This window comes from Thunnus maccoyii, chromosome 2 (genome assembly GCF_910596095.1).
Source record: "Thunnus maccoyii chromosome 2, fThuMac1.1, whole genome shotgun sequence".
Lineage (NCBI taxonomy): Eukaryota > Metazoa > Chordata > Actinopteri > Scombriformes > Scombridae > Thunnus > Thunnus maccoyii.
In genome coordinates this window covers 12,194,233-12,206,768 of record NC_056534.1, presented here as the reverse complement: position 1 = coordinate 12,206,768, position 12,536 = coordinate 12,194,233, and the positions used below count along the sequence as shown (strand labels likewise).

The 12,536-nt window shown below is 42.5% G+C and overlaps 1 protein-coding gene across 3 annotated transcripts in view; it reads left to right on the top strand.

The window, feature by feature from the left end:
* Window positions 1–11,928, top strand: part of fat1a (FAT atypical cadherin 1a) — a 77,253-nt gene extending 65,325 nt beyond the window's left edge. For 2 of the 3 annotated variants that reach the window (XM_042427813.1, XM_042427796.1), the window contains exons 18-29: window positions 149–346; window positions 1,066–1,692; window positions 2,459–2,681; window positions 2,769–2,900; window positions 3,050–3,207; window positions 4,090–4,558; window positions 5,168–5,321; window positions 5,756–5,866; window positions 6,019–6,659; window positions 7,558–7,695; window positions 9,484–9,519; window positions 10,268–11,928. In XM_042427813.1, coding sequence (XP_042283747.1) covers window positions 149–346; window positions 1,066–1,692; window positions 2,459–2,681; window positions 2,769–2,900; window positions 3,050–3,207; window positions 4,090–4,558; window positions 5,168–5,321; window positions 5,756–5,866; window positions 6,019–6,659; window positions 7,558–7,695; window positions 9,484–9,519; window positions 10,268–10,947 — 3,567 coding nt within the window. In that variant the 3' untranslated portion in view covers window positions 10,948–11,928. The remainder of the gene's footprint in view (window positions 1–148; window positions 347–1,065; window positions 1,693–2,458; window positions 2,682–2,768; window positions 2,901–3,049; window positions 3,208–4,089; window positions 4,559–5,167; window positions 5,322–5,755; window positions 5,867–6,018; window positions 6,660–7,557; window positions 7,696–9,483; window positions 9,520–10,267) is intronic. The other variant, XM_042427804.1, reaches the window with a different exon arrangement.
* Window positions 11,929–12,536: the final 608 nt, after the last annotated feature.

The window sequence follows — 12,536 nt, the reverse complement described above, 5'->3', positions numbered from 1 at the left end:
TTATGTCGGCAAGACATCCCCCACATCAGCAACGTTCGTCGGGTGCACATCTTAACATTCGTAGTTAAACATCACCGAACTGAAGAGCATCAGGAGAACCACCTCCTCTTGCCGCAAATACGAAATCAGCCTCTCTTGTATCCCACAGGAAAACCGACCAAAAGGAACAAGTGTTCTCCAACTCACTGTAACTGATCGGGATGCCTCCCACAACGGCCCACCTTTCACCTTTGCCATCATGGATGGGAACGAGAACGATGCTTTCCACATCAATCAGCAGGGAGCTCTAGTGGCCGTGGGGGCGCTGAATAGGAAAAGTAAAGAACACTACCTACTACAAGCACAGGTGAGTCACAGCACTAAGGAGAAACCAGAGTTGAGAGGTTGTATTGATTTAACTGTCAAGCCACAGCAACCTGATCTATTTGTCTTCCCTCTTTTCCCTTTCTGTACCTTTTCTCTGTCATGCTCACTCACTTGCTTTCTCTTACTCTTTTTTTTACCTCAGTTAGTCACTGTTTGACTCTTCATCTCCATCCTTTAAACTTTCTAAATATATTCTAAATATATCTTTTGTCTTTGTAAACAACAGTCTTTAAGATGCTGAATTGAAAGAGACATAAAATAGCGCTGCTGACAAGCATAAAGCTTTAAGACACGATCATGTGAGTTGCTGGGTGTTGATGTGTCACCTTAGAGAAAAGAACAGAGGAAAAAAATGAGTTGGCAGATGGGATATGAAATGTAAGTGTGATGTCTTGTTACACACGAGATGCACACTCAGATTTGAGTCATAGGTTTTTTTTTTTCCCCTACAGAACTGACGACCATCTGTGTGCATGTGTGAATGTTCAAACGCAGGATCTGTAGATGTTTCGATGGCTTTAATATCAAATGCATCTACAGTGTGTAGATGCTGCCAGCTTAGGGACATTGACAGTGGAAGTGCTTGATTGCCCTCTGCTGTTGAAAAATAATTCTTGCATATCCAGACTTACCAGCCCACATTGTCTCCTCAAAAGTATTTTTGTCAATCTGTAACTTCTTCCCTTTTCTCACGTTTAGGTGTCAGACAGCGGCAAACCTCAGCTCTTTTCCACCGCCTTCATCAGCGTACGCATAATCGAGGAGAGCGTCTACCCTCCTGCGATTCTTCCACTGGACATTTTCGTCTCCACCGCTGGTGACGAATACCCCGGAGGCGTCTTGGGAAAGATCCACGCCACTGACCAAGACATCTACGACACTCTAACCTACAGCCTCGCCCCTTCTTCTTCTTCTTCTTCTTCTTCTTCTTCTTCATCCTCCTCCTCCACAGACGAGAGCAGCGACTTGTTTTCAGTTTCAGCCTCTGATGGTAAAGTCATCGCCCTTCGACCGCTCGATGTGGGCCACTACCCTCTTAACGTGACGGTGACTGACGGACGCTTCACCACAGCCGCTGATGTCACCGTGCATGTGCGTCAAGTAGCTCGTCAGGCCTTGGACAACTCCATCGCAGTACGTTTTGCAAACATTGCTCCGGAAGAGTTTATCGGGGACTACTGGCGCAACTTCCAGCGGGCACTGAGAAACATTGCTGGAGTGAGGAGGAGTGAGGTCCAGTTAGTGAGCCTGCAGCCTTCGGAGCAAGGAGATCTGGATGTCCTGTTGACTCTAGAGAGGTCTGGCAGCCCCTACCAATCTCAGGAAGTAAGATCATCCAAAACTACACTTTCACAAACAAGACCATGCCACTTACTTATGTAAATTAGTTAACTGGAATGATGTGGGGATGAAGGGATCAAATGGGAATTTATGATGGGTTTAGACTGGAAGTTGAACCCAGGGAGTGAGACTCAGGGTGGGAGCAACATCTCTTTTAGGCAGTGTAGCTTAATTTTCCTCTTGTGGTTGGACAGAAAATTTATCTGCAGCTATTGTGATAATCGAATAATCATTTCAGACTTTTTTTAAAGTTATAATGCCAAACATTCACTGAGTCCAACCTCTCAAATCTGAGGATTTGATGGGGTTTTTTGTCATACATGGTAGCAAACTGACTATCTTTGGGTTTTGGACTGTTGGTCAGACAAAACAAGGGGCTGTGGGAAAATATAACAAGCATTTTTAGTATTTTCTGACATTTTATAGACAATTGATCGAGAAAATAATCAGCAGATTAATCGTTAGTTGCAGCCCTAGTAAAAAAACCAAATGTTTTACTTATAATTATTAGTCCCCTTTAGGTTTTCAACTAACAAATATTTCCATTATCAATTAATATGATTTTAGTTAATCATAAAACAATGACAAAAGCCCAATACAATTTCAATACAGAGCCCAAGTTCACGTCTCCAAGCAGATCGTTTTGTCCGACCAATAATTATTCTCATATTTCTTCCAATCTTCCTATTCATTAATTGGAAGCACTTATCCCTTTTATTAAGTCTTTTGACATTCATGTTTCAATCTTCAGGTTGTCTTCCGTAAGCTTAACTCGTCTGCCGCTGTGATCGAGGAGATGACGGGGGTCCGCATCTTGCGGGTGGTGCAGAAGCTGTGCGCGGGGCTGGACTGCCCGTTACACTTCTGTGACGAGGTCATCTCCCTGGATAAGACATCTATGTCAACCTACAGCACGGCTCGCCTCAGCTTCGTCACCCCGCGGCACCAGAGAACTGCAACCTGCCAGTGCGAAGGTAGACTGTCTACACCTCATACACACACTTACACATTTGTTGCTTGTTAGAAACTCCTGTCCTGAGTGGAAGTACGTTTGCACCTAGGTGGCAGATGTCCCGTGTTGAACAACCTGTGTGAGAACAACCCCTGTCCGGAGGGTATGGAGTGTGTGGCAGATCCTCGAGATACTGTTTACAGTTGTGTGTGTCCAGAGGGCAAAAAGGGCAAATGTTCCGGTAAGAACACCTACTTCTTTATCTGTGTTCCTAGATATCTTTCCCCTCCACCCATTGTTGTCTAACTTCCTCTGATTAAGATAATGTAAAGATGAAGGTGAATGTTTTGTCCTTGCTTTTCTGAATACATGTTTGTTACTTCATGTCAGATGGCCACTCGCTCACGTTCAGCGGCAGCGGTTATGTGAAATACCATCTGATGGAAAATGAGAACAAGGAGTTGATGAAGTTGTCTCTGAGGCTCAGGACCTTCTCCAGCCACGCTACTGTCATGTATGCTAAAGGAACAGACTACAGCATCCTCGAGGTGTGTTTGTGTGTATCTGTGTATTTGTCCGGCTTTATTAATTAGCCATAACAGTACTTTGCTTCCTTCATCTTCTTTAGAACAGGGATGATAACCATGCTTATCATAATTAGGTCTAGATTGAGTGTCCCTCTGCATTTCTTAGCCCGTCTTTGTATTACTACCCAACATTTCCATATCAGAAGGGCTTAATAAACACACAACTGACCCGCCCACCCATGAGAACATCCAACCAACTACGCTGAAGGGTTCAAAAAGCCATTTTGAACACGAGGGACTATGGGAATGTGGTGGTGGGTTGAAAAAAATCACACACAAGAGCTATTTTAGTACTGGGAGGGGAACAGAAAGCAGTTTTCCACACATTCCTTTTAGAGTCTGTCTGGAATAGCCGTCTGCATGCCATGCTTAAGACTAAAACCTTGCTGGCTCAAAGGCCGTTATTGTTTATCAGACTGCAATGTAAGGCTTTTAATATCTCCTTATGGTTGTGTGTTTAATTTAAGGAAATAAAGAGAAGTTATATTGTTGTGATTTTCTTATAAAGCCAGTATTTGTATTTAAAAAATGGATATCCTCTTTATCAAGATAAGAGTCAAAATTATTTCATGGTAAACCAATAAATGGATGCACACTTTATTTTTCTGATAGGGAATGATTTATGACACCGTCAGACATTGATTTATAACAGCGACTTGAAAATCTGATAAAGATTTCTCTGCCCGAGTTTTAATCTCGTGGAGCGTTAATCAAGAAGGGAAACAAGGAGCAGAACTGATGAGATGAATTGCCTGCTGATGTCTAATATACACTTGTGTAACAGAAAACTCACTTATGAATGTTTATCATGTCCTGATGTCTTGTTTTATGTCTCTGTAATAGATTGTGAACGGCCGTCTGCAGTACAAGTTCGACTGTGGCAGCGGGCCCGGCCTCGTGTCGGTCCACAGCGCTCAGGTTAACGACGGGGAGTGGCACACCGTCTCGCTGGAGGTGGACGGCAACTACGCTAAGCTGGTGCTGGACCGAGTGCACGCCGCCTCAGGCACGGCACCGGGCACTCTGCGTACCCTCAACCTCGACAACAGTATTTACTTCGGTGGTCACGTACGTCAGCACGCCTCCGCTCGCCACGGACGGAGCCTGCCTGTCACCAACGGGCTCCGCGGCTGCATGGAAGCAATCACCCTGAATGGCCAAGAGCTGCCTCTGAACACCAAAGCTCACCGGGCCCACGCTGTGTTGGAGGACATCGTGGACGTTGCTCCAGGCTGTGCACTCGCACCTGCTGAGAGTTGTTCAAGCAACCCTTGCATCAACGGAGGGGTCTGCACTTCCCTGCCTAATGGAGGTACATAATGTCCTGCTCAGCTCATTGCACTCACTCATTCCTACTAAAGCTGCTTAATATGAAATTCCAGTTTTATATCTTTTGTATACTGTACTTTTTTAGGTCTGGGGGGGATTTAGAGGATTTTTAGCTTCTTCTCTGTTACTTGCAACCAGAAGTAGCATAAAATCTTAAATTTACCTCAACTGAAGAGGTGAACCAGGCTTTTATTCAAGACTATGAATGAAAAGATTATATTTTTCTATTACCCCTGCTTCATGAGTATACTTTATCATAATTTTGTAAGAACTCTCAGTATTACCTGATCTGTTCCCGTGTTGTGTTAATTTGCTGCTAATGCAAATTCGACACTTCTGCATCTGTTTCACATTAAAAACCTGCCAGCAGTTCAGGTGGTATAACCTCTTGCCATCCCTGGATGCTTTTTTATGAAACATCTGCTGGATGTGTTATGTTTCAGTCACTTCAGCTTAGTAACAGTGTTCTGAGCATATAATGACTATGTTGTTGTTTACCACAATTTAGCAAGTGAACCATTAAAGTTAGCCATAATTTCTTCTGTCCTTGTGCAACTAGCCTCTTCATATGCCTTTTCTGTGAATTTCACAGGCTACTTCTGTAAGTGTCCTGCCTCTTTCATGGGCACGCACTGTGAGATTGGTATAAGCCCTTGTGCCTCCAACCCCTGCCTGTACGGAGGCACCTGTGTACCTCGTGCAGATGACTTCTATTGCCAGTGCAGAGGGCAGTACTCAGGACAAAGGTATTTAACTTCATCATGGATAGAAAAAGTCGACATTCACACACGAAGCATGTCTGTGTGTGTGTGTGTGTGTGTGTGTGTGTGTGTGTGATGATAATGATGTGATGAAGCGATACAAGAACAAAATTCTGAATATGATTTATAACATCAATGTAATTTTGATACTGAAGTTAATAGTAGTAACATTTAATGTTGAATAGTAAAAAGTCTTGGTTTGAGTCTGACTCTGATTTCTCAAATCTAATCTGCATTCATGAATGATTTCTTACCCGTTCTTTTACATGGTAGTATATCCTGTAGCAACATTTAATCGTCACTAATTCACCACAAAATAAAAATCTTTTACATGTGAAGAAAAACAGTTAAGCAATGGAGTCAGCAGTGGGATTTGTATTTTGATTTGGCTTGTTCATGTAAACTTGTTTTGAACTCAGGTGCCAGTTGGGACCATACTGCAGAGACAACCCCTGTAAGAACAGTGGGAAGTGTATTGATAGTCTTGATGGTCCAGTATGTGAGTGTGAAGCAGGCTTCCAGGGAGACAGGTATGTCAGCTTTGAGTTCAAATTCATGCACTCAACTCACTGAATTATTCAATATCACCAACTTGACAAGTCTGATTTCCTGCAGCAGCAGTTTGTAATATACATCATTTCACCCTCCAACACACCTCACTAAATTCCTATGTACTGTCCAGGTGCCTGAGTGATGTCGATGAGTGCATCAAGAACCCCTGTGCCAACGGAGGCCAGTGCCAGAATACATACGGATCTTACAAGTGTAACTGCTCGCTGGGCTTCAGCGGACAGATGTGTGAGCTCCGTGCCGAGGTCCGTAATGAATTCATCTCCACTTCCTGGAACATCGGCCTGGAGGAGGTGATTGGCATCGTTGTCTTTGTGTCCAGCATCTTCATCCTGGTGCTCCTCTTTATCATCATCCGCAAGAAGGCATGTCGCAGAAAGTCGAAGAACGATGACGACAAACACCCTGGAGGTTCAAACGTGCCTCACTCCTTCCTCCAGAGACCTTACTTTGATGCCAAACTCAACAAAAACATCTACTCAGACATCCCCCCTCAGGTCCCCGTGCGGCCCATCTCCTACACTCCCAGCATTCCAAGCGACTCAAGAAACAACCTGGACAGGAATTCATTTGAGGGCTCAGCCATCCCGGAGCATCCGGAGTTCAGCACCTTCAACCCAGACTCTGTGCACGGACACCGCAAGACCGTGGCTGTGTGCAGCGTAGCACCGAATCTCCCCCCACCCCCTCCTTCCAACTCAGTCTCAGACAGTGACTCCATCCAGAAGCCAAACTGGGACTATGATTATGATGGTAAGTTGCACTGACTTCCAAATTACTACCGTTGTTTAGTTTGAGTGGCCTCAGAGACAAACAGTTCCATACTCCTGTCAGGGTTTCTGAGACCATATAGTCATGAAAATATGCTGGACTAGGTCTGGATCATTCAGTGGAATCTTACCATGATGACGTTTTATGAAATTTTGTGCACCAGTTTATTTTATGGTTCCATGATTTCCTAATAATTTCCTTGGAGGTTTCCTGAAAAACAAGGTAATTTCATGCTATTCAAAGGGAAAAAAGAGATTATCAGTGCGCTTTCAGTTAATTAATTACAAGCATAACTTAGAGACTTTTTTAGTCAGTGCACAGCAGGTCAGCTGAACAGGCAAAATATGAAATACTTCTAAAGGCAAGCATACAATTCAACATGCGGACAATTAAATTAATATTAACTAAGGTTTAAATGGAACAGTTCTTTCAGGGAAATTCCCATGGAAATCAATAGCTGCCATAAACTATAAATATACACTAACTGAAATAACAGAACTTTGACTCTATTTTCTCTATAATTAGTACCAAATCATGTAATTCTTTCCAGGAAACTTGCTATGAAGTTATAAGGAAATTATGGACCCTTTTTCTGAGTCACAAAAATTCCATGAAAATTGTTTTGTTTTCATGCATCAGATTTCTCTGATGCATAACTGTGAGGCACCATTCAGTGAACAAACATTTGCTTATGTTATGTGATTTTGAGGATAAATATTCATGTTGTGCTATATTTCAGCAATTTTAATATAGAAAAACCCAATCAAAGGGAAAAAGCAACAACTTCTGTCACGTCATCATATTGCCAAGCCCTAGACGGGACCTTTTATATGTCATCCATGTGTTTATACACTAAAATAAGTCTGTGTTTTTTCTTCAGCTAAAGTGGTGGACTTGGACCCGTGCATGACCAAGAAGCCTGTAGAGGACAGCGCCTGTCACCCCTACAACACCAGGGGCAGCATGTCTGAGGTCCAGTCCCTCAGCTCCTTCCAGTCAGAGTCCTGTGATGATAACGGTATGCTGCTATGTAGCATGTTCAATTTATCCCTCTTATGTCATGAGAGAAATACTAATAATACAGTACAGTTTAAGAAATGCGGTATGGTCTAACATATCAGATGTAATTTTGCACTTGTGATGAATCATTGTTTCTTCTTTTGTGTGATCAGCCTGCAGGGTTTTGCAACAGTTACCTGTCTTGTAGAGCCTTGTTGATTTTTATGCTAACACACTCTCTTTGCATGCTCAGAATGGATGGCCCAATGTTGTCTCTGGGTCACGTCTTATTTTCTCTTTCTTTTTGCTGCGGGGCTTCAGCTCCCATATGGATCAAATCAGTCCACAGATCCAGAACAAGGTTTTAAATAGGGGGTCCAGCCTGTAAGTCCTCAGTCACTACCGGTGCAGACGGAAGCAATCACAACAACTTGTAGTGTGTAATTCTCCCGGGATTATATACAAAAAAAAGCATTCTGACCCTGTTTTCCATTCTGTCGACTCTCAGTTTAGATGGAGATTGATGACTTACTCAGACAGCAATTAGATTGTGTTTTAAAATCACTCACAAGTTCATTGACTTTAGTAGACATCTGCATTTTTTGTTTTTGTTTATTTACAAGCATGCCTTTTTCTTTTTTGTCTGTCTTCTTTTTCTTCGAAATGTAGCAACAAACGGATGTTTAAAGCAAACATCAAGGAACATATCACAAGGGTATACAGCATTATGTTCTCTCATCCCTTCTTCATGTCATAGTCATTACTGGGATATCATTTTGGGGATTGTGCTGCTCATAAGTCATCAAAACCTTCATTTCTACCCTAAAAATGACAATGAACCCTAAATTAAATTAGAAATTGAACATTTTGTAAACAGGTGTTTCAGTTTGTCTTCTCACCGTACGCAGGTCTCTCTCTGTGTTAGGGTCGGAAATGCATTTATATCTCCGGGGAATTTCACTGATTCTTCCATCTGTACTGTCAGTGGTACCCCGTAGCATCTCAGTATGTTGTTGTTGTTGTTGTTATCTTGCACAAACAAAACCAGACCCTCCCTCCCACTGTGTGGCCTTCCACCATTGTCTTGTGCCCAGTCATGAAAAACCCATTCAATGTCAGTACTGAAAAGGGAAAAAAAAAGTGTGTCCAGCAACAAAGACAGCAACGTTTGTGGGAAGTTTCCCTTGTGTTGGCATCAGTCACCACCATCATGCACTCCATATGTGGTTGTTTTTTTTTTCTTTTTAAATTATAAAAGCATTTGTACTAATGCTAGATCTGTTCCACCCACCACCCCCTCTCCCCCTACCTCTCACAAGCCTCCATAGTGACTGTAATCCACCTTGTCAACTCTGTTGTTGACACGGTGGAAGGAGAAGGTACTGTTTAATTACTTCCATTTGCCAGTAGTTTTGTCCTTGGTGTTGGGATGTGAAGTGTAGGTTGCAGAGCTGCCATTATCTTACACTGACAAACCTCATCAAACCCTGACGTGTTCCCTTTTAGATTCAGCTGCTAATTAAAAAGACGTGCAAATACGAAATTAAAAAGCAGACACAAAGTCTTGCCTTCGAGTCTCAGTATTGATCTTTGCCAACTTCTGATTGCACACCTCAAGAAGTCTGTTTAAGAAAATGGCAAACCTGTTGTGCATTTATTAACCTGTCGCTCTCTTCATCATTATTTTGTCGTTCAGTGTTTCATTATCCATATTTCATTCATGTTCTCAGCCAATTGTTCCTTTCCTCTCAGGTTTTAACGTGACTTGTTCTTTCTCTCTTTCTCCTCCTTCTTGCCTCATGTAAAGAGTCTTTTTTGGCTCATGATCTCAAGAACCCAAGAGGTGACTTTTTTCATCTTTGTTTGCCTGCAGCCTGACGTTCACTGGTGTCACCCCCCCCTTCCCCCACCCCAAACTCCCAACCCCTAACTCGTCTTAACCACTAACCCAAAGCTAATGAGGAGAGTGTTAAACCCCTGTGTAAGGCAAAGCTGGTGTGACACTGAGCACTTTATGCATCAGTGGCCTTATAAGGTGTTCTGTCTGCCTGTGTAAGACTATTTATCACCCCAAAAACATTCCCATGCATGGCTTTGATGTTGTGACGACATTGGAGAAAATTTTAATCTGAGCATTATATGATCAAAGGTTTCGCTCAGTTACTAACTGGAAATATTCTCAGTCATTGTGTGTGTGTGTGTGTGTGTGTGTGTGTAACTACTGCTAAGAGTTTGTCACATGGTCAACAGTTAATCTTTTTAAAAACACTTAAATGTGGGATATTTATGAATGAAATTCCATATTTTTAAGTATGATTTGTTTGGTGAAGTGTTGTTAGGAAGGACAGCTCCACTTTACATTTGTGAATGTGTGTGCAGTGTGTTGAGAAGTCACTCTCACAAAGTGGTGTGAAGTTAAGTGTTTATTAATGATCAACTCATTGTGTTGGTGTGACGTTGTACTGTGTTATTGTTGCATGGTGTGGGTTCTTAACATTAACAAGATTTTGTGAATTGTTTTTGATGCACTGAGCTGTGGTACAGAACACTAATGTATGTGTTTCTGCTTTGGGTTTTTCCTTATCTGACAGGATATCACTGGGACACATCTGATTGGATGCCAAGTGTTCAACTTCCTGGAATCCAGGAGTTTCCACAGTATGAGGTTGTGGAGTCGCCCGCCCCTTTGTACAGTGACCCGAGTGCCATCGACACCGACTACTATCCCGGCGGCTTTGACATTGAGAGCGACTTCCCTCCGCCGCCAGAGGACTTCCCCGCCAACGACGACCTGCCACCACCACCTTTGCCAGAGTACGGCGACCGCTGCGACACACTGCGGCCCCCGGGCAGAGACTTGGACCCGGCTACGGCCAGTCCAGGCAGCCCGGGCGGGGTCCGCCAGCGCCCGGCCCTTCCCCAGCTCTACAGCCTTAACCAGTACCTGCCGCAACACTCCTACCCAAGCGACGGGGGCGATACCGAGGGCCAAGGTGCCACTTCCACCTCTGCCAACACCACCCCGGCTTCCACCATGGGCACCAGTGGCTACAGAGGGGGCTACCCTTTAGGTTGTAGTCGGGAATTTGACTCCTCAGCTTTGGACAACATGTCCTTGTCTCTGTACACGTCCACAGCCTCTTGCTCGGACATGTCGGCGTGCTGCGAGGAGTCCGAGGTGATGATAAGCGACTACGAGAGCGGCGATGAGGGCCACTTTGAGCGTCTGGCCATCCCGGCGCTGGACTCCCAACAGCACACTGAAGTCTGACACTGGATCCAAACAAAAGTGCCTGAACCCACAGCTACACCTTATGTTAGCCCTTCACACACCACCCACATGAAATACGCACAGTACGTGTACACACAAAACACCACACAAAACACACACACACACACACACACACACACACACACACACACACACACACACACACACACACACATCAAAACACAATGAATTGAGTCAAAACACAGGGGTTGTTGAGACTGGTTGTGAAGGCCATTCAGCTGAGAAGATGTCAAGAAGCTATAGAAGAAACTCTGTAGCATCTTTACACTCTGCTCAGTCCAACTCCTGCCCCTTTGAGTTGGCGGTGCCATTGCTTTAAGTAATTGTCATCATACACAGGAAGTGAATCGTCGGAAGGATCAACATTTCAATGTACAAGAAAAAACATCATGGAGAAAAAAAAAAGAGTATTTCACGACAACATCTTTGTTTCTATAAATAAAATCAAGCAAAATGTTTTTATACAAGTCCTCATTTTCAATGTAAATTTAAATGTACAGTTTTGATTTCAAAGTTTACTAGGTTTTGTAGATATTCTATGCTTTTATTTTCAACAAAAAGAGTTAAATGGTGTGACATTATCAGCCTTACTGTGCTTACATTCACCAAAAAAAAGAAACGTTAAAAATAGAGAGAGAAGAGCGTGGCTTTTCTGAACACAGTGTACTCGTAAAGTTTATTGTCTCCTGCTCATTTCAAAAAGGGTCTTCAATGAACGACTGCATATTCCTGTGTTGTTGTTTTTTTTATTTGTTTGTTTGTAAATTTTGACTTTGGAACCTCTTTATTTTTCCACCAAGAAAATGGGACCCAATATATTTATAGTGCAGAGTTATCCATGGACACATTTTTCAGGTGTCTATGTGTGTGTGAGCAATGCTATGGTCTTGTTAAGGTTTTTATTGAATACTGCCACAAGCTCACGCTTTCCTACTGGCAATAAATTATTCCTAAAAAATATTTCTGCTGTCTGTGTGTTTATTTCAAACCGTTTTCGGAAAATGTAATCCAGTGTAGTAACAGTTATTTTAAAGTGGACTAGCAAAGATGTCTATGGCTGGTATTTTTTGTGCAAAAAACATTAAGTTAGTGATTTATATTTGGAGTCATATTGAACGGCTGAAGCAAACATACTGTTTCACTACACATGCAACAATAAAGTAGATCTGAAAGTAGATTGATCGAGTCAACTGTCAGAAAATTTTCTTAATCTTTTCTTAATAGTAAACTGAACTAGTTTGAGTTTTACATTGGTGGTTGGACAACAAATTGACATTAACATCAACTTGTGTTCAGGGTAACTGTGATGGGCATTTTGCTCTGTTTTATAGACCAACAACTTATAAAATATCTGACATTTCATAGATTGCATGATTAATTGAGTATAAGAGAAAATTGTTGGCAGACTAATCAATAATGAAAATAATTATTAGCCGCAGCTCTATAATCAAGTATTACATTTTTGATGAAAGACAAATTGTAGTGTCATTTTTCAGTGTTAACTACGATACACGGCAGTTCAAAACACAATATATAGAGTTTAAATGTTTACTTTAAGTTTAAATTCT